The 27,020-nt window shown below is 38.8% G+C and overlaps 1 protein-coding gene across 1 annotated transcript; it reads right to left on the bottom strand.

The window, feature by feature from the left end:
* Positions 1 to 1,218: 1,218 nt before the first annotated feature.
* On the bottom strand, positions 1,219 to 26,644 carry gtf2b (general transcription factor IIB). Its single transcript, XM_080836603.1, has 7 exons — positions 26,559 to 26,644; positions 16,883 to 16,989; positions 16,639 to 16,772; positions 14,012 to 14,158; positions 7,113 to 7,242; positions 3,126 to 3,407; positions 1,219 to 1,851 (listed from the first exon to the last, which is right to left on the bottom strand). The coding sequence occupies exons 1-7, from the start codon at positions 26,573 to 26,575 to the stop codon at positions 1,718 to 1,720; spliced, it is 951 nt and encodes a 316-aa protein (XP_080692729.1). The 5' UTR covers positions 26,576 to 26,644; the 3' UTR covers positions 1,219 to 1,717.
* Between the last annotated feature and the right edge of the window lie 376 nt (positions 26,645 to 27,020).

The following is a 27,020-nucleotide window of genomic DNA, read 5'->3' as shown; positions in this document are numbered from 1 at the left end:
TAACTGAAAAAATACATCTGAGGGGGTTTGCGAGGTGTCTGAGCCAGCTATCTAATGTTGGCATACATACGGAGACCGATAGTTACAAAACTTCGGGGGGTGCACGTCAGGCCATGGAGAGGGCTTGTCTGCATGTATAATATAAGTACTTTTAGGGTTTCAGGCTCACTGTGGGTCCTCACTAAAATGTCACATACCGGTTTGGTCGTCACAAAGATTGAACCGCTGTGTTGTCATTTTATTTGCAACTCACCATGACAAATGCCAGGTGCTGATGGCATATTGTTCTTGTTCAGAATAACCCAGTTTACACTGTAACACAAACCTGGTGCTTGACACATGTGTGCTGGGCTAGGCCTTATACAGGGCTCAACCAAGCACCAACAAGCCATCTCAACAGAGGAGCAGAGGTCCAAGACTGATGCTTACATATCACAGTCAGTGTGGACACGTGTCCAATTTCCGATTTCAGTCCGATTTAAATTGGATATTGGACACATGTGTCTCCCCAGAACTAGATTCATTGTGTCCGACTTGAGTCCGACTGGACTCCGATGTAAACCCCTGGACACACGATTCGATTCCGCTGGTAATTGGACTGGGCGCGCATGTGTCTCTCGTATCTGATTCAAATTGGACAACAACAACTTTTGCACGTGCTTGAGATCGTGCCCACAGACATATACATGCATCATATATAACGTATATGATATGATAAACGCTGCTAGACGCTCAGTTCTTGTGCTCCCTCTCATTCACGTTGAAATACTGAAAGCGAAACTGAAACTTTGAAACTGGAACGCAACTGTTTGGGACAGAACGCTAATTCAGTGAACAAATATTTTCATATTACTTTCCACCAGTTGTTAGTCATGTAATCCATTCATATCGATGTGAATCAATCAATACTAATACAACTTTAACTGTGGTGTGTTTTTGTTTCATTTCACAACGTATTTACTGTATAATCAACGGTAGCAGATGTAAACATTCCGCATTTGATTTGAACTGACGCGGCCAAGATCTAGATTGGTCACTGCCATATGCTTTGAGATAGAGCAGTTAACCCCCCATGGAGACCCCATGGAGAGAATTGGATGGGATCGGAGTGCTGCCATCATGTGCCCGCACTGAGTGAAAGGTTCATGATCATGATAGTAACAAGTCTGTGTGTACAAGTCAAGTTCAGTTTTTTTTATATCTTTAATAAGAAGCAGTAGCTTAATGATTTCAATCAGATGAACACACACATAGGAGTGTCCATTAGTCACTCACCACTAAGGACAAGTGTGCATTCTTTGTCTTTGTAGTACAAACTGAAACTTAAAAAAAAAAAAATATTATTTCATCACATAAGGGAAATAAGCCAACATAAACCTTGTCCACTCCTAGAAGACAAAAAAGTATACAGTATGAAACCTGCCTACGCGCAACTAACAAATTCAGTTCACTTAAACATATATACAGTATATATACAAACACACACACACACACACACACACACACACAAATTGCTGTTCATGATCTTGAAGTACAGTATTCAATTCTAACTTTGGAATGTGTGTCCTATACATTTCTGTCCCCCTGCAACAGGTTGCCCATAAGACTGATACTTTCCTAGAACTTATTTACTTTTAGAAATGTAATGTTATAAAAAAATACTCCAAAAATACATGGATAATATTTTTTAGAATGTATTTTTTTTTTCTTTTTTTGTTTAAAGCTGAGGCAGCTTGTCCACAGGAGTATCAAATTTGAAATCTGGTGGGAAAAGCTCTGCTGCTTTTGGATAGATGAGCCGGTAGGACTGGCGAATAGTGACGTCAGCCACACCTGCGATATCACCAATCTCTGTAAAAAAAAAAAAAAAAAAAAGTTTTATATAGTTAGATTATGACCAGCAATATTGATCTGATAAACTCAGCAAACAGTGGTTTAGATCATCTACCACCAACATTATTTTGAGGAGAGCAGAGCATGTCTCCCAAAAGGTGCTTTTCTACTGCAGGACTTGAGGCATTTACCAGGTGGCACGAGCGTTTACAGGGGCTGATCCCTAATCGGCCCTTTCCCTAATCGGCCCTTTCAGCTTTTCTGTTTGATGCGGTACAGGAACTATGAACCTACATAACGGAATATTTCATCTTTGATCACAACATCAATTCAGATCACAACAAAATAATGATATATTTTTCCAGGTGGCACCACTATTAGACCGATAAACCAGATAAACCGACCGTTACATAAAGTTGCTAATACTGGATAAAATGGCTTAATGACACGGGCGTCAAGCTGTCCAACATTTTTTTGGAAGGGCTAATCTTAGATTTACAGTGTCCATTGACTACAATGAATTCCAATCCACCAATGGACTTTTAAAAGACACTACCACACCTGAAAGATGGATACACAGAGAATGGAAAATCTATGACAGCCATTTAGAAATGTAATTCTGTGACTACCCTCAACAAGGTTAGCAACCTCAACTATGCAAGCTATCATTTATTTGGCTATATTCACCACGTAACTTCTGGTAAATGATGTGACAAAATGGCACTTGTCTTCCACCCATGTTGCGCTTGTAATCAACAAGCGTCTACCATCCCTGCAAGTGCCACCCAGCAGTTTCAGGACCACACAAGGACCACTAGCAGGCCTGAAAGAGTTTCTCCGGGGGCAGCCCATTGTGGAAAACCACAGAAAGGTGCCGGCCCCCTAAAAGGGCCAGTGAGCTCCTGCAGTGGAAAAGCACCTACTTATTCCAAAGGATGCGTTTGAAATGAATATGTACCCAAAGACCTTAGTATAGTGATCATGAAAGACATGGCCAAGGATGTCATAGAAAATATCAGTGCACATAAGTGCAGAGTTTGCACTTGTGACATCTTGTGATTCTCAAACAAATATGACCACATATTTACATGTGAATATATCCTTATTTCATGTCCAAAACATAGACATTTCCAATATGCATATGCACTGTATATTTCACAATATAAAATATGCCTGAACACGGTTCCTCCACAATTAAATGAAAGTCCAGTCAGTATTCTCTGAGCTGGTTTGCGAATTTTTGTTTGCTAGGAAAGCTAATTCTTATAGTTTAATGCATTTATTTTGTTTACCTTTTTGAGTCTTTTTCTCTGCGGAGGCCTGAGAGGCCATATAGATGGCAGCGGCTGCCACTGAGATGGGGCTGCGGCCCGGCACCAGGTCCAACTCCACTGCCTTCCGGGCGATGTATGTGGCCGCCATCTGCACTTGCTTTGGAAGGCCCAGGTTGGAGCAGAAGCGAGACATGAAGTCCCCTGTGGTGATGAGGTCCACACTGGTCTCCAAAGCCTTTAGAATAAGCTTAAAACAGCGCCCAATCTCCTTCTTAGAGATTCTTGACACGGCACAGATTTCTGTAGAGATTCAAACTGTTAAAATTAATATTCATTCATTCATTCTCAATTCACAAATTTTCAATGTTTGTGTGTAGTTACATTCTCTATTATAACAACAATGGACAATTAATCTACCAAGTCATGTCAAAATTTCCAACAAGAAAAACGACAGAATTAGGGCTAAACAGAAAAAGTACAAAAGGGCTAAACAACATACAGGCAGTGTTTGCCCTATATGCAGTGTTTGCCCTATAATATATATATATATATATATATATATATATATATATATATATAGATAGATAGTGGTGGCCAAAATTATTAGAACACTAGACATATTTAAGAGTTTTCAGTTGTTTTTGTTGTATTTGCCTTTAAAATACCCTAAAGACTAATTCAATATCTACAGTGTCATCATTATGCTCTATAAACCATAGAATAGAGCCATCATAATGAGATTTAGGTCATTTTCCGTACAAAAACAAGCTAGGCCTATTTCACTGTCAGTCACACAATCATGTTCCTGCACAGAAGAAGCCAAATTACTTGTGTAATCATTGTCAGGTGTTATTGTGGTTAAATTGATGGTGATGCAAGAGTCTTAGGACACAGCTCTGCGATTCTTTTGAATGTACAAGGCCTATCCTGCTCATTAAGTGATTGGTAACATCAGGGTTTTGTCACTGAGACCACACCACCAAATGGTATAGATCCAAAGCCTCTAGAAGCAGTCTTGAAGCACATGTTGCTCTTTGAACATGGCTAAGGTGAAGAAAGAGCTAACGAGTGAGCAACGGGTTCGAATAAAGGCTTTGTTTGATGCTGGCTGGAGTTACTGCCCCATAGCCAAGGACTTGAGATGCAGTCCAAGCACTGTAAAGTACACCTTAGACCACCATGGCACCAGAACCGAAAGGGGAGAGGTTTCAAAAAGGAACTCTCAGACACACAAGTGAAGCATCTCAAAATTCTCAGTCTTCAGGACCGAAGAAAGACTTTACAAGAACTGTGTGACGAGATCAACATCACAATGACTAATGGTGCAACAGTGTCTTCAAGAACTGTCCGCCAGAAACTGGGAGAAGGACTTTTTGGCAGAATAGCAGCAAAGAAACATTACTGAAAGAGAACAATTGAGTGTATCGCCTGAAATTTGCAAAAGAACACAAGAAATGGACAAAGAAAGATTGGTTTAAGTGTTGTGTACTGATGAGTCCAGGTTTGAATAGTTTGGCAAGAAGCAAAGCGTGTATGTTCCACGAAGTGAGGGGGAGAGATATAAAATTGAGTGTCTCTTGCCAACAGTTAAACAAGGAAGGGGTAGTATTAAAGTGTGGGGTGTAATTTAAGCCTCAGGAACAGGTGACTTTGGCTAAATGAATGGCATCATGGATACAAAAGTATACCACAACATTCTGGTGAGGCACGGAGTTCCTTCTTGGAGACGTCTTATTGGGCCTGGATTTATTTTCCAAGAGGACAATGACCCTAAACATTATTTTAACTATTGCCGGATCTACCGGCGACAAGGAATCTGCTGGAACATTGAAAATGATGGACCGGCCCTCTCAAAGCCCGGACTTCAAACCCATCAAGCAAATTCGGGGCAAGTTGGAAAATAAACTCGACATATCTATTGTAAATTCCAAGGAAAGCCTTTAGCTTGAGTTGCAGAAGGCATGGGATAACATTAGTGTTAAAGTTCTCAAGAAATATATTGACTCTATGCCAGAGAGATGTGCTGCTGTAATTGATGCAAAAGGTGGACGTACCACATATTTAAGTTACAAGTGGATCAAAACAGTAGGACTCACTTCATCTGATATTTGTTGTGTGTTTCATGAACATTATGAACTTAAATAATGTTTTGGAGGCAAACAAAATATATTATTCTCAGATCTGTCAGGTGTTCTAATAATTTTGGCCACCACTGTATATATATATATAAATAAATACATAAATATAAATATATATACAGCCGCGGAAAAAATTAAGAGACCACTTCAAAATTATCAGTTTCTCTGGTTTTACTATTTATTGGTATGTGTTAAAGTAAAATGTACATTTTTGTTTTATTCTATAACCTACTGGCAAAATTCCTACCATATTTCAAATACAAATATTGTCATTTAGATCATTTATTTGCAGAAAAATGACAATTGGTCAAAATAGCAAAAAAGATGCAGTGTCTTCAGATCTCGAATAATGCAAAGAAAACAAGCTCATATTCATTTTTAAACTACACAATACTAATGCTTTAACTTAGGAAGAGTTCAGAAATCAATATTTGGTGGAATAACCTTGATTTAAAATCACAACTTTCATGTGTCTTGGCATGCTCTCCACCAGTCTTTCACATTGCCGTTGGGTGACTTTATGCTACTCCTGGCGCAAGAATTCAAGCAGCTCCAGGTCTCCTAGTTCGTCTTCTCTGATGAGTCCAATTTCACAGTAGGTGCAAGACTCTGTGGCTTGTAGGCCTCTCCAGGTCTCCGTCTAACCATCAGACGACCATGTGTTGGGCAAAGCTGAAAATTGGACTCATCAGAGAAGACGAACTAGGAGACCCTCCAGTCCGCTTTGGTTCAATCCTTATGGTCTTTTACAAACCTCAGCCAGGCAAAGTACAACGTTGTCCCGGAAGAAAAACTTGCTTCCTTTTGCTCTGACAATGTTCCCCAACTCTGAGAAGTGTTTTTTTCAGCAGGGCAATGCTCCATGCCACACAGCCAGGCCAGTAAAGGTGTGGATGGAGTATCACCAGATCAGGACCCTGTCATGGCCAGCCCAATTTCGAGACCTGAATCCCATAAAAAAACCTCTGAAATGTGATCAAGAGGAAGATGGATGGTCACAAGCCATGAAAAGAAGCCGAGCTGCTTGAATTCTTGCGCCAGGAGTAGCATAAAGTCACCCAACGGCAATGTGAAAGACTGGTGGAGAGCATGCCAAGACACATGAAAGTTGTGATTTTAAATCAAAGTTATTCCACCAAATATTGATTTCTGAACTCTTCCTAAGTTAAAGCATTAGTATTGTGTAGTTTAAAAATGAATATGAGCTTGTTTTCTTTGCATTATTCGAGATCTGAAGACACTGCATCTTTTTTGCTATTTTGACCAATTGTCATTTTTCCGCAAATAAATGATCTAAATGACAATATTTTTATTTGAAATTTGGTAGGAATGTTGCCAGTAGGTTATAGAATAAAACAAAAATGTACATTTTACTTCAACACATACCAATAAATAGTAAAACCAGAGAAACTGATAATTTTGAAGTGGTCTCTTAATTTTTTCCGCGGCTGTATATCCCCTAGATCCCTGTCTGTTGTGTGTCTAAAAATCTGATACACTAGTCTATATTTATCATTTATTTTCAACATTCTCAAATACAGAATGGAGTATTGACCTTAAAAAACCATATATCCATCAGGCTCTTGTACAGAGTAATAAACAAGAAAGGACAAAACAAATGATGTTTTTAAATATCGCTTATGTTAGAATGAGCCCATTTACTATTTCAATGAATACATGTAATATTAATGACAATATGAATTAGTGTTTTACCAGCATCAACAATAATAATAGAATATAAAAATAACAAACCCAAAAGGGGAAACAATGCAGTGGTTGACAAGGTAACAAGATGAGACATTTTGCACAACCTTTACCAAATGTAAACATGACTAATAAAGAAAATTTCAAGTGTATTAATAGTAACCTTTGAAGGTCCTGGGCACGCCTTCTTGTCTGCAGGCAATGTACAGACAGGCTGAGGCAATGGCGTCATTACTCCGGCCTTTCAAACTCTTCTGTTCGTAAACTTGCTTGAACAAATTATTTGTCCGGTCCTAATAGATGATGAAAATATTTAATTAGCTTAATTCAAAGTACTACCTTCCACACTTTCATGTGGTCATTTACCAGTTTCCACAATCTTTACTTGTACAACCACACTGTTAGCTTTAGTAAGTCTCCACAATCAAGGGGACCTCTTACAAAATGATGTCTACACATCAGTCAAGTTGTTAAAGTTTGCCAACTGGAATCTTGATTTCAATCTCCGCACCATTGGTACCAAATGTACCAATAGCATTTATCTGGAACCTAAAGCATTTTTCCTCCCAGTAAATCTAGTAACAAATATCACTTCAAAAGTACCCTAAATAAGAGAAATGTGGAAATGTAGAGGTCAAAGTCACAACACTGGTAGGATAGCAGAAACATTAATGATATGGTCATTACTTTGTTTTAAGGAGAAGTAAGGACACATGAGAAAATCCACAGCAAACCAGAAAAAAAAACTTCAATTCAGGATTTAGAATATTTCCTTTATTTTGAACACTGCAATTTGGAGGATCTATCGCCAGTTTTGTCCATCACACTTTGGGCCATTTCCTCCCCTAAGTGCTCTCATCACACCACAACACTTAACTTCTTTTTAATAACAGAAACATGGGTCACACACTTGTTTATTTTGGAACACTGACCCTGTGAAACTTATCCAAATGAAACCAGACTTTTGAAAATGAAGGGGAGAACTATATTCCGATTAGCCTCAAAGGAAAGCATTTGTTTCTATGCATCACATAAATCCAAAAATCAAGTACATTAACCAAAAACATGTGCAAGGCCTATTTATAAAGACCTTTTGTAGGTGTTGAGATGAAGATTTTGAAAAAATGCATCTTCCAACGTCCCAGTTTTAGATCTGGTGTAGATTACTATTTAGTGTTTAATAATAGACAAGTAGTCAAACCCCTTGTCACTGATGATGTGTGCATCACAGCATCTACCGTCTGGAGTGACTCGGATGCGAAGTCAGACGGAACAATTCTTTTGATGATGGCTGATGAAAGTGGCTGACAAAAGCTTGACAGTCAAGTCTTAAATCGCTGGATGCACTGTGCGTTGGTAAGCTCCAGTATATCCAAACAAGGTCTGAATACTCCTGTCCATCTACTTTGAACAGCAAGCTCTTTTTCAAGTTTTATTCTAATTGAAAAACTATTTACCAGGCTAGTTCAAAAGATCATGTGATGTGAACAGAAAATGTGTTTTTTACTGTTTAACAATTAAATATGACCTAACACTTTACATTTAAAAAATCAAATGTATTAGATGCTTTGTGATTAATGAATCCAAATTGATCACATTTATCAATTTGCCATGAGAAGGGTTGATTAAGGTGAATTTCATATTTCATATATATTTCATCAGACCATAATCTCACATACCAGACCACATCTTAAATAGGCCAACATTCTTAGTTTGCATACCACCAGACCAGAGCCATCAAGCTTGGCTCCTGGCCTTTTGTCAATGTTGGGAGCCATTGGACACAAAAGGGCATCAAAGTGCCATTCATCTGTGTTTATTGATTTAATTTGCACAAAACTTCTCTATAACTAATTGACTGAAAACATTTTATTTTGACTGATTGGCTGTAGGCAGGCATTTTGATAAATGAGCAAACTGGCACTTTAGGATGGGGCCAACTATAAGTTTAACAAATACATAATTCACCCATTCAAACTGTTGTAAACACCACTACTGAAGTGCCACATTGTATCCAGTCTGGCCGAGGTTCCGTACTGTGCTTATTCTCGATGTAATAAACATACTGACCAATTTTCATATCGATTGGACGCTCAGTAGAAATTACAAGCTGCTGACATTTCATTGGCTGCTGGCAGCCACATTCATTAAGTTAGGAGTGATATTTTGAGAAAAGTTAGAAAATGTATGAAAACTATGAGCCAGATCAGAACTAAATTAAAAACAAGCCTTTAAAAATCGTCCACATAATGTCTTAAAGATTGCACGTGTTGTGAAAACACACACACACAAATTTCTAAATTAACTTTGTCAGAAGTGTCTATGCATGATGTATACTATGGAGGACTGAAAGTGCCAAAATTCAATAAATAAATACACCATCAATAAGTATTTAAATGTGTCATTAATTAATTAAAATGGGAATTAAATACATAAATGTTTTATTAAATGTGTCATTAATTAATTCAAATTGGAAATAAATACATAAATGTTTCATTAAATGTGTCATTAATTAATTAAATACAAATTCATTTTATGTCAAAAAACACATTTAATTATTTCACTATTTAATTAATTATGTCATGGTCCTGTGTTGCAGCCAGGCTTTTAGCTAGGCATGCGTCCGTGCGTCTTTTGGACGCACTGTTCTAAAATAATAAGAAATTGGACGCAGTACTTTTAGGCAGACGCCCTACAGACGCCTTAAGTTTTCGTCCCTTTTTTCACTCAGTCAAACTTTTTTTAAACGTGTTCACAATAACTCTCAACACTGTTCAAACGTTAATGAGCGTAATCACGTTGTAACACGTAAAACAACAGTTTACCGCTATTAGGGGTGGCGAGCCGCATGCAGCTCTTTGCCGGCTGACTTGGGGCTCGGCTCCAGCGCGAGTGCTCACTGACTTTTCCCTTGGTGTACAGAATTTTCATATTGTAAAATAAACATCTAAAATGCATATTTTGCACGAAATACAGACAAAAAGCTGTCCGATTTGAATGGGGTATCTAATCATGTATATTGTGTCATCACGCGATCTTGAGAGATGTCTTCAAGTAATGTTAATGTTCCAAACATGAAACATTCTCATGTGTGCACCCAGTCGCAGAGAGTTACTACTAGCCAAACTAGCAGTAGCTACTGAAAGAATGCCATGGATCCAGCAAAGCGTAAAGCTAAACGAAAATATGAAGATAAACACTGCACGTTCTTGCCTGAATGGAAGGAATTATTTGCGGAGCGAAATGGAAAACCCCTCTGCTTAATATGCCAGACGTCACTGTCGCATTTTAAAGCCTCAAACTTGGAGCGCCTGACAGCGCCTTCTCTCCACACACAATGCTAACATATAGCCCAGGAGTTCCTAAAGGCAAAGAGCTGTGCAAGCACAAGGTACATACTTTGAATTGAAACGTCAGTCAGAGAAACAGACTCTGCTTTTTTTTTTTTATGAACGAAGTACTCTGAAACTGTCACGTTGGCATCGTATCATTTGTCATGGAATATTGCTCGAGCAAAAAGTCATATAGTGAGGGAGTTTGAAAATTGAACAGAGGATATCTGACATTAACTATAATTAGCACCTATCTCAGCGGATGTCTCCAATATTTTTATTTTTGTGCCATATTTTAAATCTACATTTGTTAACTTCTCTTCCTAAAACCCACTAGAGGACACTATTTAAAAGGTTATTTTCAAAAAAAAAAGGGAGGCAACTGCTTTGATTAGGCTCTTCTCCAGGCACAGTCTGTTTCAATGCTTTGTTTTGATCACAGTCATTGCAGAGAAGGAGTTCTCACATAAATATATGGAGGCAAAGGGTATAGCTGCTCCTAAGCTTTCTCTCCCAGGTCAGGGTGCTCCTGCTTCACACATATCCAAAACAAAATCTCAGCGGATGTCTTCAATATGTTTATGCCATATAATACATCTAAATTTGTTAATTTATCTTCCTTAAAGCCACTAGAGGACACTATTTAAAAGGTTATTTTCAAAAAAAAATCTTATGGGGGAGCATGCCCCCAGACCCCCCTAGTTTTGCTGGGTCACCGGGGCTTCGCCGCGTTAGGTTCAATTACAAAATGGACCCCCCCTCAAAAAATCCTAGCTAAAAGCCTGGTTGCAGCGCATCAATAATTTATTTTATCTGTCAAACTCACCCATCAAAGTCAGTGGGCGGATTCCTAAAACCTGATTGGTTACCCTGCACATCAAGTCAAGGCTTACCGATTCAAGATATTTGGATTGACGCAGGCCTCATTCCTAAACGCTGTGTCAAACAAAACTTTTTCTTAAACGCTAAAAATCCAGAGCGTGCGAGATGAAGAAAACGGAAAATCGATCCAGTAGTGGACCATGGATTAAATACCTCGAAAGCAATTTAGCCATCAACAGAAATGCAAAACAAAATTCAAAAGTCAGTAAGGAAAGCTAAAATGTATGGGGAAATACGAGGAGAGTTGGATTCAAAAGGACAGGGTTCAAAAGGACAACAGACCTAATAACAAACACATTACAAATAATAAAGAGGGCTTTCATCCATCAAAATGTGTTGGTTTGTCTGCTTTGTATACATTATCTCTTTCAATCTGGCTTGTTGTTTTTGTGTGATATTACACTTGATATTAACAGTTGACTAAGCAAGTTCTTGTAGCAGCTAGCTGCTAGCTGTCGTGAGGTACTATGCTAGTCAACTCCCATCATGAGCTGCATTGCCTGCTCGTAGAAAACCCGTAGTTGCATCATTAACTGAGACCGTGATGTAGTGCTGGTTATGTATTGTGTGTACTGTAGAAGACTTGCCACTTGAAAAAAAAGAAGCTCTTGACTAAGCACGTTCGTGTAGTAACTAGCACTAGCTGCTGTAGGTTACTGCTACAGTTGTTAAGTAGCTAGTCAACTCCCGTCATGAACTGCATTGCCACTCGTCTGATCTACGTGAGAAAATATAGAAAGCCATGGCCAAGTAAACAGAACTTTTATATGTCGTGGAAAATTCTAAGAGTTCTCAAGAAACTTCTCAAGGCAAATAGGTGTGAATATGCTGAAAGGTTTATTTCAGAGGAATTAACTACTGCTGAGCTGGTCCATGGAGCATCTCAAAAACTCTAGTCTAAAGTGATCAAGTAAACAGAACTTTAACTTTAGGTCGTATGGTACTACATGGTATTAAAAAGTTAAACTAAATTTAAGTTTTATCGAAATGAATTTGCGTTCTCGCTGGAAGAAGACCACTCGTGAATAACTCACAATTTTAACCAAAGTAACATGTCACAAGATTCCATAACGTTAAGTTTTGGTGCTGGAACCGGTGGAAAAATGTCTCTCTCCAGGCACTTCAGACTAAAGCAATGGATCAGACTAAATCAGCGTTAGCCCCGCCCACTGACTTTGATGGGTGAGTTTGACAGATAAAATAAATTATTGATGCGCTGCAACACAGGACCATGACATAATTAATTAAATAGTGAAATAATGAAATGTGTTTTTTTTACATAAAATGAATTGGTATTTAATAAATTAATGACACATTTATTGAAACATTTATGTATTTAATTCCAATTTGAATTAATTAATGACACATTTATTGAAACATTTATTTATTTAATTCCAATTTAAATTAATTAATGACACATTTAAATAATTATTGATGGTGTATTTATTTATTGAATTTTGGCACTTTCAGTCCTCCATAGTATACGATGTCTCACATTTTCTTTCATTACTTTCAAATGGTGGGAACATTTGGCAGTGGAAATTGACAGGAATGGGTGCTTTCAAGCAATCAGAATAAAAAGGATTTTTTTTGCTCCAACCCACTCAGTTCCTGAGATATGAGCCAAAATGGAAATGTGCTTATTTCAGACTCCCATGTGAACGAGTAGTTTCATATTTGGTACATAGCTTCTATGTGCCATTCTAAATGAGCCTATAAAGTTGGCCCTTTACAACGACAAATACTGACTGCTGAAATTTGACTGACCTTTGGTGGCCATTTTGATGAGCAAGCCAACTGTCACTTTAGGAAATGTGATCAAACGAGGCAAAGTTATGCTAAAACCATAACTTAAACCATATCTGTAAGAAAACAAAGCCATTTGTCAGATGCATTAGCTGATGCTGAGTGCAATAGGGGATTTAAAAAACAAATCTGATTTTCTTTCCAGATTGCACCCATGGATGACCCCCACTACTGCCACTTGCATGTCGCTGACGGGCAAACATAAGATATAGCCAGTTAAGAGTAGTAAAGAGAGTTCCAAATTTTTCTATCAACATAAATTGCATCGGAAATGTAGTGAAGACATGGTTAACATAATTGACTACTACAGATGGAAACTGTAGTAGTCAATTATGTTAACCATGTCTTCACTACATTTCCAATGCAATTTATGTTGATAGAAACATTTGGAACTCTCTTTACTACTCTTAACTGGCTATATCTTATGTTTGAATCTACCTAGGTGTTAAAAGGTCCATTTTATCGCAAGTTACCATGTTAAAAAGGTTAATTCAGCATTAGAAAACCCTTTTGCAATTATGACTGTGCAAATAAAACTGTTCAATTTCATTAAGCTGGCTTTCTTGGCGTTATCTAGAGCCTCACTACTTGTGTTTTTGACAGACAGAAAGCTTTCTTCAGAAACACATCCGTCCATTGCTTTTGTATAGAATTAGGGCTATTCCACGCAAGACATTGTCAAGAAACTGATGGTATTATCTGTGTACACCACGTCCTTTCCAGAACAGTGTTAACAGGTTCTAAGTGTGTGACATAAAACACTAGAATCTCTAGTTTGCAAAAATAGATGCCTCACAGGTCCTAAGCTCACAGCTTTAATAAATAGTAGCCATAACATATCAGTCTGATTCTCAACAGGGAAGAGTGTCTGGAATGTATCACAGCTTGATCATATAGAAGCCATAATACATCAGTCTTATTCTCAACAGGGAAGTCTCTGGAATGCTGGGCAGCAAGTGCACTTCAAATACCTGGGTATGGTTGGAAAACTGTTCACACACAGGTTAACGGTCATATATCAAAGAATAGTAAAAGCACTTACAATAATGTTTCTGGGGAGGTTGATCCTGTCAGCCATAGTAGAGATCTCTTTGAAAGCATTGAGCATGGCTCGATCTGAGCTGCTCATGGTCCTCCGGTTCTGGTACTTTGAGTTGCCAAACTCATCAAAACTTGCAGCACCAGTTCCCTACACATTGATAAACGGCTTTGTCAGTCAATGTAAGAGGAATGCTATTTTACACAGACATACACAGTAACCTAGTGTTTCAAACAGAGGCATCGCTAGGCCAAATATTAGCTTGTACTCACATTTGCAAGATGATTTTATGACCCTTTCGAATTATGAAGTCTTTTCCCCTCCATGAACCCGTAGTCCTATCACAATGCAATATGATGACCTCTTTAACTTACCATAATCCTTCACACGTATTGACCTCCCTGAATTCACTTCCCTGATCTCTTCACTAACAACGTCAACGGACCTCATTCTCGAACAAAGTTAAGAAAAAGTAAAGTTGAGAAATTAGAGATGCACGATATATCGGCGGCAGATATATTAGTGGCCGATAAGTGGAACAAATTAAATATTATTATTATACTGATATCATAATTTTGGCCGATAATTTAAGCCGATATTTTTAACGTCTAATTTCCCTCCAAATATGTTTTCCAGGGTAGCCTGTTATACTCATAGGTCCGTTGCCTGGCTACACTAAACGTTTTGAGCAGGGCAGGCAGCAGTCTGAAATATGAAATAAGCATGTTGGCGGTTTGGAACTATTTCGCAGTATGTGTCTTGAATGTTGGATGTTATTGAATGTTATTTGCGTTGACTTTGATTACTTGATTGCTTTGATTATAGTGAATACAAAGTACTACATTTTAAGTGTTGTAGTGCATCCTGTTAAGTGTTGAGGGCTCTTGCCATCAAATGTGTTGCTTACTGATGACACGCGCACGCACGCACACACACACACACACACACACACACACACACACACACGACAGTCTTGAATGTTGGATGTTATTTGCTTTGACTTGATATTATAGTGAATATAAAGTACTACATGTTAAGCGTTGTAGTACATCCTGTTGAGGGCTCTAGCCATCAAGTGTGTTGCTTTTGATGACATTTCTTGTGCCCTAACATTTGAGAAAATAAAAAGGCACATCTTAAACCTTTTGTACCCTTTATTTTTAAATACAAAAAAATATCGGTTATCGTATCGGTATCGGCCACAATAAACCAATAATTATCTGTTATCGGTATCGGCCCTAAAATTCCATATCGGTGCATCTCTATAAGAAATGTCTTCTTAACTCCACTTATGAAGTTCCCAGGACAATTCTAGCATTCATGAAAGTTTTCTTATCTGGAATTCGTTCTTAGCTAAGAACATGATTTAAGAACACGTTAAGCAGTCCACCCACCCCCATTCGCGGACAGCCCTAGAGCCACCTGAAAACCCAGGGAACTACTTTAAGGCCGAATCTCGATTCTTCTCCTTGCCCCTTTTGCTTAGTCTTGTCTTAGTCTTAACCCTAGCACTTGCAAGTGTAAGGGCCAAGGGCTGAGATCTTTCCCCTGTGAAATGAGACGCCACTCGGTTTTGGGTACGTCATGCGTGACTGTATGACCTATGAAACTAGCGATTTAAAAAAAAGTCTAATGAAGAACATGGTTGCAAATATATATGTATACAACTGTGTAGAGCACGAAACAAGACTGTCGTCATTTTTAAATTAATTATAAGCCAAAAATAGTTACATGTAGTGTATGTAGCATGATAGCTGGCAAGCTACCATATAAGCCAATGGAGTGGTGGTATACGCGCTAATTGTATCCTAAAAACTACCGTTTGAAAGCTACAGTTATGACCGAAAATACTATGCATCGTTCGAGTAGCACATTTCAGATCAAACCGAGTCATTATAAACATATTAAAAAGTTGTGTAGATAGCTTTATTCATGTAAAATATTCCTCGCTTCAAGCAGCCATGTTTTTTGGAAAATTCCCGAGCTGGTTTCGCGGTGTGCTCTGGGATAGCCCTTGGAGTTAAGGTAGGTCTCCGATCATCTCAAAAACGAGGGCCATACAGCCCTTAACCTTACCCCTTAATCTTGATCAAGTTGGGTATTGAGACACCACTAGCTCTCACATGAACGCGCAATTTCAAGGGTAAGGGGTAAGATAAGGGGTAAGGGGAAGTATTGAGATTGGGCCTAAGTTTGAGATGGTGCCCCTTGTTTTGGAGTGTGATAACTTGGCGTACTCTCCAGTACTTCTCACATTGAACATGCTACACACAAACTTGTGCTTGAAACATTCATGGGTTCACATAACTAGGTTCAGCAGGAGTTTGGACTGAAGTTTGGATTTGTTCACTCCTGTGGGGTATTCCATGGACATGGTTAAGTGACTTACCTGGATAAGTGAAGAGTAACATAAAAGGTAAACCTTATAATAGAAGAGCGCTATGGCTTCATTCTCCTTCCTCTTTAAGGAGGTTTACGACTTGCTCGGACTTAACTTATCCATTTTTGTCACTTAACCACACACTTGGAACACTCCCCTGAATTGATCTGATTAGGAAGAAATACTATCCTCAACAACAAGCCAGAGTCGAAAACATGACCATCACAATATTCTCACAAATTCTCTTCACCTTGCTTATCATTGTAGTAAGGTCTCCCCCATTTAGAAGAGGGTTCTGGGCATCTCCCACTCGGGAAGGGTCCTTAGTAGCTTTCTCATTCGTAAATGTCCTCCACTCAGAACCCACATCAATCACTCGATCACCTGCAAATGAAGATTAACAGGCAGCTAATCAATACATCACATCTCCCACCACATTTAAACATGCATGCACTATAAATTGTACAATGAATTAAGTCACATTCAGAACATACCAACTACTAGGCCACACTCTGGGCATATCATATCCCCAGCTCTGTAATCCTCAACCAGGAGAGCATCAGGGTGGTTTGGGCATGTCACCTTAGGTAGAGAATCTCCACTATAGAAATTAAGACACAAATAAAACGACCACAGTAAGATTCATAGGTTTTACACACACACACTCATGGCCCTGTAAACAAAGGGGAGGGTAAAAACTCCATCTGGTACAAGACTGTGAAGGCAACGTTTGCTTGCTAGTCTTGCCTTCAATGAAAAACATGTAATGAAGAGTGAAATTGATCATTCGCAAAAGCCCCGCCCCCTTAGATTTTTGTTGCTACGTACGACAAAACTTCCAGGACTTGACAACCCAAAAGCATGGCAAGGACGGGGACAAGCGCTATATCTGTCAGTGATTTTTTTGGGAGTAATATCTCCGTGATATCCTCCAGATCAAGGAAAAAGGGACAGCAATATGCAATGCATTCACATTTAGCATGAATAATATTAGTTTACATGAACCATAAGTGGATGTTCTCTCAGCTAGCTAGATAGCTTAGCTGGGATAGTTAGCATAGTTCGTTAGCTAGCTGCAAGCAGCTTAATTTACTTTGGAGCAGACGTGTGTTTGTTGATATATTCGATATATTGACTTGGGAGTGGGGTCTCCTACACTGTTTAATCCACAACTGGCACTTTTCCTCCTGTGTTTTGGGCTTTGGAAATGTGGAAAAACCGATGCCTCCCTCATGTCTCTTGTATCAGATCTACAAGTCCCATAGGCACACCGTTGCACCATGTTGCTTCAGACCTCAAACTTGTTGGACCCTCTTTTCTTAGTAGATATTGCTACGGTAGGATTGGACGAGGGTCGTTCTAGGGAGGAGTTTTGCGGACCTTCAATTGACATTCGTCAGGGCCCCGCCCCCTTAGGTATTGTTGCTAAGTCCAACACAACTCCCAGGCCTGTCATCCCAAAAGCATGGCGAGGACGGAGACATGCACTATAACTGTCAGTGTCAGTGATTCTTGTTGGAGTGATATCACCGCGATATCCTCCAGATCAAGGCAAAAGAGACTGCAATATGCAGTGGAAGGATGTATCCAAAACATTAAGATAAACAACGAAGGGTACACAACAATAATTGAAGCAAAAGCATACAGGTCTAAATCATAAAAACTTAGAAACCCCACAACCTCTTCATTAAATGCAACTAGCAAACCCTTGTAGACTAGTCATGTTCTTTCACTGCTGGGTAAGATCTGCATATAATATTTCAAGCTAGCTAATTACCTACAAAGATTCTTTATGTTTAGTCTTTATTCCGTCTCTGGCGAGAGACTCTGGGGAGGATCTATCTAGCATAGCTAGCTAGGTTGGTGACAATCTAGAGTACAGAACAGTACAGTAACGAAGCAGTGTGGAGCAAGATAGTTGCTGGTAATGTTATTGTTCAAGGGATGTGTGTGCATGTTGCCATTCACAAAAGATTAAAATAAAAAATGTAATAGCTCTGTTTTTCTGTGTAAGAGATATAATATTGTTTTATCTGAGGTCTTGGTCTACCAATTGGAAGACAGTAAACATTTGGACATAGTTGTTTTATTTTTAACTAGAAATTGAGGAACAGCAAGATCAGCTTGGTGGAAGTGATGTGGCAGGCAAAAACGCCGGTTTCCAAATTTAAGAAAAACATTCACACCAAGAAACAAACGAATATAGACAGTTTTGATACAAATGTAATAGCTCTGTTTTTCTGTGTAAGAGATTTAATATTATTTTATCTGAGGACTTGGTCTACCAATTGGAAGACAGTAAACATTCCTCTCTATGACAAGGTACTGCAGATGGGGAGCACGTTCAGCCACAGATTGATCCCTCCTCGGCACACCACAAAGCGCCTTGGCCAGTCCTTCGTGCCAGTAGCCATTAGACTTCACAACCAACACAATCACCCATATTCTTTATTATACAGAGTTCAGTTTTTGACTTCTTGTGGACATTTGTTTTTATTTAAAATATTAAGTAGAGCGCAGAGTGCATATCTACATAAGCAAACAGAGCCAATACAGACAGAACAGGGTTAAATAAATGTTAATTTAAGTTTAGCAATATTGTGTGTCATTTGTTATTATTATTAAATTATTTAAAATTGTTGTATTTTATCAGATGCAATCCCCCCTCCCACGTGCAAAATGTCAGGACCCAATTTTCCAGACTGTAAAAGGTCGAGATAGCCTTCGCGCTTAGAGCTTGGATGTTACACTCATAGAGGACTCCGGAGGGAGAAGATGTTAGACATTAAGGGTTTTATTGTTACCCAAATGGCCCATAAGGCCGTAAGAACGATGACAATAATAAATCAATATAAATAATAACATTTTCAATAAACATATCAATAGGCATCATGACCTCGATACAGACATGCACAATAAATAGGCGACTAAATGTAAAAGACCACATCCACTGGTCTGATGAGCTCGTAAGGCAAAAACACGAACACTCATACAAAGAAAACAAGGGTAAGTAAAAGGACCATGGATCTAGTCCAGTGAGAGCACCAAGGACTTACGTCCTATTAAACTGGCAACTCTCCTGAACAAAGGAAAAAGGGAAGTTAAATTAGCCTAGACACAAACCTTAATTGGCTCAAACCAATCAAAACAGCAGGTGTGTCATCGGCACAGGCACCAACACCTGTGGCTCACAGCAGCCAAACCTTAGCAATCAATGTCCCTATCAGCTGGGAAACACAGGCTACACATGGTAGCAATTAGGCTCAATGACGGCATAGCCGACACATATTAAAGCAGCCAAAATACAACAATCTCATTAAACATAACTCGGGTTATCCCGGGTGTTTTAAAACTCAGGCATATCGCGCCCTCTTCAAAACACAAACTTAGAGACACTAAACACCAGAAGACAAACGGTATGAAATATGACAATATGATGTATGATTGTTAAACCAAATAAACTGAACATTTCAGAGACAAGACACTGTATGTTTGCTGACTTTAACTGAACAAAGACATGAACATCAAACATGCAACACTCACAAAAAACACCTGCACCCAGTCCACAAAAGCAGCAGCCTACAGGCTGCAGTGGCGGGTCACACAGTTGCCCCGTCACACAGACATCGTCTGGACTTAATTTAAGAAAACTATAGAAGGCTGACAAATCTGCAAAACAAACTCACTACTTTCCACCGTGTTTTCACTGGCTCAAAAACAAACATTCAGTAGCCTTTAATTGATCTCCAACTAGTGCTGCATAGTGTCCTTCACATAATCCATGATAGCAGAGCAAAAGTAGCCATTACAAACAATAAAGAACAGTGACAAACAGAAATTCGACGTCAGTTTTAAATTCTCTAAACGGCAATAGATGTCCTAACACGAAATATCTACTCACAGGCAAATAATGTTGAAAGTTCAAACGCAAAACGCGTTTAGGAGCACTAAGAAATTACCGATTATCAGGATTTTTTCTTTTCTCTGCCATTTTAACAGAGTCTCTACTTTAACAAAAAATGAACTACTGACGATGCTTGTTAACTCCAGTTTCTTACCATCAACAAGACAGGCAGCGGTGGGTGACGTCTAGCTATATAGAGAAGAGGCCTGCGGAACTCTGGGAACATCGGATTGGATGATGACCTCTCTGTGCACTAACACGCCACTTGATACCGCTGGTAGCGTCAACTTTCTGAACAGTTGTTTTTCTCACAATCTGACCGTGTAGGCTACTGGGCTGATTGACTGACTTTATTGCTTATTTATTTATTCAATGGCATTTGCAGTGTTTGTGTAATACTTTAATTTATGTTAGGACATCACAATGCCTCGTAGAAACAATGACTGTAGACATATTCTCGTATTTATTATTATTTTATTTGTTTAAATCCCAGGAAGTCTGTAGAATTGAACCAGAAACGTGCACATGCGTAGAACCTATTCAGTCTTGTTGTTCTGAAAAAAAAACATTGAAAAAGCACGGAGGTGAGGCACTCAGTACCTTTGCTCAATGATGTGGGCGTGCGATAGCCCACCGGTCGGGTTAAGACTGGTACTGCCGTTGCTGTAGTGCAGGCAAGAGAGGACGAGAAACACTCACAACCTGACCGTGTACTGACTGGAACACGGAGCTGTAGCCCCGCCCTTTGGAAACAGCATGTGAACCAAACCACTGAGGAATAGGAGGATAATGATTTTTCAACACTTAAAAAGCATTATGTTACGTTTATAATAAGCACCGCTTGTGTCGTCGTGTGTTTGTTACATATTACTATTTTTTATTTTTCATTTTTTTGAGGGGGAAAACTTTAAGCGAGGGGGGGACGTGTGTCCCCCCCCCCCGTGATCTCCGCCTATGCTTAAAAGCATCAGGACGACCTACCTATGCCTAATTTAAGATTTATACCCGACACGGCTGGATATCCTCCTCTGATCATTATCTCCTCATGAATCTCACCTCTTGCAAAGGGGATTACTTAGTTGTTCCACAATAAAATCCTACCTCCTTGTCACAATACTGACAAAGAAGACAAATGTAAACAACCATAAAACACCCGCTTTCTATATGTTTATAGCAGTGAAATATGCACATTCAAATATACAAATGTTTACATATACACAATTTGAAATATGCATGACCAAGATAATGCACTGTTTTCTTTGCCCTCCGTTCCCGTACCTTCGTGTGAACAGAAAAGCGAATTATTCTGAGACTGCTCCTGTTACCATGGAAACACACGAAGCTAGCTTTAGTATTTTGTTTCCATGCTAACAGGAGCGTCTCAGAATAATGAACTTTTCTGTTGGCCATTTCTGATATGCAGCACAATGTAACCTTACCTAGCCAAACTCGCTCAAAGATACCTGAGCATTCACGGCACTAGTGTGTCTGCTGAAAGGGTGATCACCACTGCAGGGGATATAGTAACGGCCCAGAGGAGCACGAACATCTGAGCATGTTGACCAACTCCTTTTTTCCTGAACAAAAATGCCAATATTCCCAAATGAATTTAACATTTTGGTACATGACCTTGCAGCCAACTGGACTGGAGTCCAGCATTAGACATTTTTCGTTTATTTTTCTCAATTTGTAATAAAGTAGTGATGCTCCGATCGATCGGCAACCGATCATGATCGGCAGATATTGGTCAAAATTGCTTGATCGGTGAACCCCAAAAGCACCAATCAAAAACCCCAATCACGTGACGTAAATTAGTTGCTTGACTTTTTACACCTGCATTCGGGGCAAACGGGGACTCAGCAGCAGAGCAGAGCTTGGCAGTGGCAAGCAGCATGAGTTCTCCCATCTGGAAGTTTTAGTTAGTTAATTTAATTTCTACAAGTATGGTTCATATAAAATACGGGGATATTTAGCTGATTGAATCCCAAAAGGATCTTTATGAAGGTTATGAAATAGGTTCCAATCGCCACAGACTCCGGTAAGAACAGATAATGCCAAAGTTCCAATGATGAAGTAAGAACGGTATTTATTTTCTCGCAAGACATGAATTGGTAGGTTGAATATGAATGACTGATGGCCGTGGTTTCTACATAAATTACAAATAACAAGATATGAACAATTATATACAACAAATATTTACACGCATGAAGAATATTCCAGTGTTGTGTCTTAACGCGTTCATTGAACGAATCTGTATCTGACTTCCAGGCGAAAAACACCGTTAACAATCCAGGGTTTCCTCTGCTGTCAATGCTTGGCAAGTGTGAGAGCGCCAAAGTTGTGTAGAGGCCGAGAGCGGTATTGCAGACAGATAGAGTTTGTCTGGTTCTATATGGGCTGTGGAAATTCTTTTGCTCGCAACATATTGAAAAAAAAGAACTGAACTAGTTTATTTTAAAATGTGTGAACTATGAACTGAACCAGTTAATTTTAAAGAAAGTGAACTTTCCCAACACTGATTACGGCTATAACATGAAGGTGGATCTGTCGCTGTAACTCCATGATGCTTTACGGTGAACATTCCATTTACCCGTTATCAACGGTAACCATTTGAAATAGCGGAATAACTAATTGATGTAAACAATAATAATAATGAAACAATGAATGATTAAAATCCTACATGAACTCATATCTATACCATATACTGTTGACATGAAACAGACTTAGCCTACCGCTGGTTGATAGCGGCAGCCGTTTGAACAGTGCGAACTCTGCTAGATTATAGATAAAGGATTACCATTCCCCTGCCATTCTGTGATCGGCAATTGGCCGATCATGATTTTGGTGATCGGTAATTGACCCCAAAAATGATGATCGGAGCATCTCTATAATAAAGTACTACGTTACTCTTAATAATATGATTATTCTCAGGTTTATGTTACTCTATTAACTCTTTGGTGACGGTCCCTTTAAATTTCGGTCGCTCATGACTGGTCACGTATTTGGTTACATTCTTGTTCTATTTCACTCAATCTTCGTTCCCATGGTACTGAAAATGTTGTTTACAGTTGTCCAATCACAAGGGAGTATTTTATTTTAGTACCCAATCTCAAATACCATTGGTTTAGAGACGTTTTATCGGGGGGGAAATTGACGGCGCTTCATTTCAAACATGGCGTTTTCAAGCAAAGCGGTTCAGCTTTGTTTACAAACGGACAATGAAGAGGATAACGATGCAGATAGTTCGACTGGTAGGATGAGCAGTGGAGAAGAGTAAGAACTTGACAATCTGTTAATGAATGATTGTGATCTGATCAAGAATTGAGGTGAGATGCGTCTATGTTGACTCCTGAACGACACGCTGTTTATCCTTACATTACAATTTCTGCTTTTTTGCGCCATCAATATACATAGCCTATAGTTTTAGTAACACTAAACGTTTGACATTATATTATTATTTGGAAGGGGTTATTGTAAGATATTAGACGTTTTCTTGAAAATAACCTATGTGTTTCCAGTGTTTTGGGTCCACGTGGAATGACGTGTCATTCAAGGATTCGTTCGTGTCATATGTCCCGCATTTAGATCGCGATACAGATTGTTTTATACAATGGGATCACTTCTGTCTCATAGTTCTTTTGTTTTTTATCTTGATCAACCAAAATAAATGATTATATATTTCTATACTTCTACATTTGTGTTGTTATTTCTCGTAATAGCTTTGTAGTTTTCAAGTTTGGCACAGTAACTCTTCACCTTCCATGCCATGTTTGTTTATTGAAGTAACCTGAAAATATGTCAATTTGGCATATAAAATAATTGTTGTTCATGTTGTTCAAATGTTCTATAGTGACATGTTTTAAATCTATTTAGGCAAATAAATGGTGTTTCAACAAGATACAGAAAAAAAAAAAATTGGGGGGAAAAATTAAGTTTTTTTCTAAAAGTTTTTTCGGAAAAATGTTTTTTCCAGCGACCTGAAAGGAGATGAAGATTTTGTCAGATTGACTCCAAACTTGGCAGGAAGATTCCTTACAATATATACTAAAACTTAGCGTTTGCACAATTGCAGTAATTTAAACATGATGGCAACCACAGCAGATTACACCTACATTTTGTGTTTTATTTCAGAAATATCGTCGCATAAATTAGCATACATTATTTTTGTATAATTTAATTAAGAGAATTTTTTTAAATCAATTACAATTATGTGCTGGGAGCTCAGCATTCATGTGAGAGGTCTCCTATTTAGAGAATAATACACAAAACAACCGTTTTTGGACTACCCTCCTAAGTTTCTGCACTTCAGTTAATGAGTAGATTAGAAGATCATGTTGTTCACATAATTAAATGTGACATTTGAAGTTAGTTGAGCAGTCTTATTTTTCTCTTTTTTTTTGTTATGCCATTGGATAACATTGGATAACATTGGGGACATGAATCGCAATCTATCGCAGAATCAAATCGCAATACTTGCTGTATCGCAATATGTTAGGAATCGCCATAATATTGAATCGTGGCCCAAATACCACAATACTATCGAATAGCCAGATGTTTGCAAATTCCCACGCCTACATGCACAGAAATTATAAAATGATTAGGATGTCAGTGGTAAAACTCACACTGGACCGAGTTCAATTGTTGAACATGAAACACGCCGCTGTCTGGCCGGTTATCAACTAGGCTACAAGGGTTTCTAATCTTACTGAAATAAACATAGGCATTTATGCGAGCAACCATAACAGCCACAATAGAAACGGGTGAAAATGAATTCAAACAGGCAATGTTTCCGATTTCAGTCCGATTTAAATTGGATATTGGACACATGTGTCTCCCCAGAACTAGATTCATTGTGTCCGACTTGAGTCCGACTGGACTCCGATGTAAACCCCTGGACACACGATTCGATTCCGCTGGTAATTGGACTGGGCGCGCATGTGTCTCTCGTATCTGATTCAAATTGGACAACAACAACTTTTGCACGTGCTTGAGATCGTGCCCACAGACATATACATGCATCATATATAACGTATATGATATGATAAACGCTGCTAGACGCTCAGTTCTTGTGCTCCCTCTCATTCACGTTGAAATACTGAAAGCGAAACTTTGAAACTGGAACGCAACTGTTTGGGACAGAACGCAAAATTCAGTGAACAAATATTTTCATATTACTTTCCACCAGTTGTTAGTCATGTAATCCATTCATATCGATGTGAATCAATCAATACTAATACAACTTTAACTGTGGTGTGTTTTTGTTTCATTTCACAACGTATTTACTGTATAATCAACGGTAGCAGATGTAAACATTCCGCATTTGATTTGAACTGACGTGGCCAAGATCTAGATTGATCACTGCCATGTGCTTTGAGATAGAGCAGTTAACCCCCCATGGAGACCCCATGGAGAGAATTGGATGGGATCGGAGTGCTGCCATCATGTGCCCGCACTGAATTTTAGTTCGAAAATAGAGAGGAGGGACGTCACTGCAACGATATTGTCCCCTGGCGGTACACCGCGGAGTTCAACAGCAGCGTCAAAAAGAGCTCATGACTTGCCCTAATATTGAGGCACTGGACACAAAGTGGTGTCCAACAACGTTCTGTATCCCCCTCAACTTGTCCAATTTAGATAGCGCTTGTATTAACATGTAGTATCAGCATTGTCACAGTAGACCGTACTACCAACAGACTAGTTGTCTGTTACAAACAAAGGTGGCGATGTCGCAAAAGTGACAGTGCGGCCGTTTGAAACCCAAGGGAATTTCGGAAAGAGACCTGGACAGAGACCGACATTTTCAGCCCTATATAGTGTAAAAAATAATGTAATGCTGTTTTTGTAACTGCTGTTGTAAGCCAGCTAACAACCGATTACTAAATTTGCCTACGAACAACAATGAAAGGTTACGGAACGACAAGCACCGAACTGTTAGTGTTACAGTTCGTAATCGTGGGATTGTCAGTATGTATCAGTGGTTAATAAGTAGCAATGAAGTCGTGATATACAACGTAGTTAACGTATTCATCTAGCAAGCATAGCTCAAGTTAGATAGCAGGTTGTCATAGCTTTGTTCCAAGAACGCCACGATGCTGCTCAGCTAACATTAGCTAACTATCGCTAGTATCGTTGGGAGGTCGGCAAAATAGAACGCAACGCCTAAATACGTCCTTACAACACGTTAATGTCATTGGACAACACATTTTAAGATACGGCCTCCCCTTCTTATCTTCCAAACCATACATTTGCTAGCTGTTGATACATACCGGCTCGTCGACGCCATACTGCTCCAGTCACCACTTTAGCAGTGTTAACATAGATATACACACTATAGTGTTACCTCAAAAGTGAGTACAACCCGGATATAGAATGGGGAAAGCAAATATGGCTAACAGTGTCTAAATAAAAGTCCCGCGAAAAACAACGGTTTCAAGAAAGAAACTGAGAATAATAAATAAAATACACCAGTGATTAAACACTCAAATGGCTAATATTTTAGAAATATAAAATTTAAGGACATAAAATTGATGATAATATATGGTTACATGTTTGTTCTTTCTTAACAAAATGGAGCCGTCATTTACCAATCCAGTCAAACACTGTAGAGTGTGGGAGTGACCGTTGTCATTTTGTATGCAGCGGATTAATTCAATACAATTATATTCATAAAGCGTCAAAACAATACAATTGTCTCAAGGTGCTTTACAGAGCCTAGTGCCTGGACACCC

The sequence above is a fragment of the Sprattus sprattus genome, assembly GCF_963457725.1.
Source record: "Sprattus sprattus genome assembly, chromosome: 4".
Lineage (NCBI taxonomy): Eukaryota > Metazoa > Chordata > Actinopteri > Clupeiformes > Clupeidae > Sprattus > Sprattus sprattus.
Note: the sequence above shows the minus strand (reverse complement) of the source record. Positions and strands in the feature narration are given on the sequence as shown.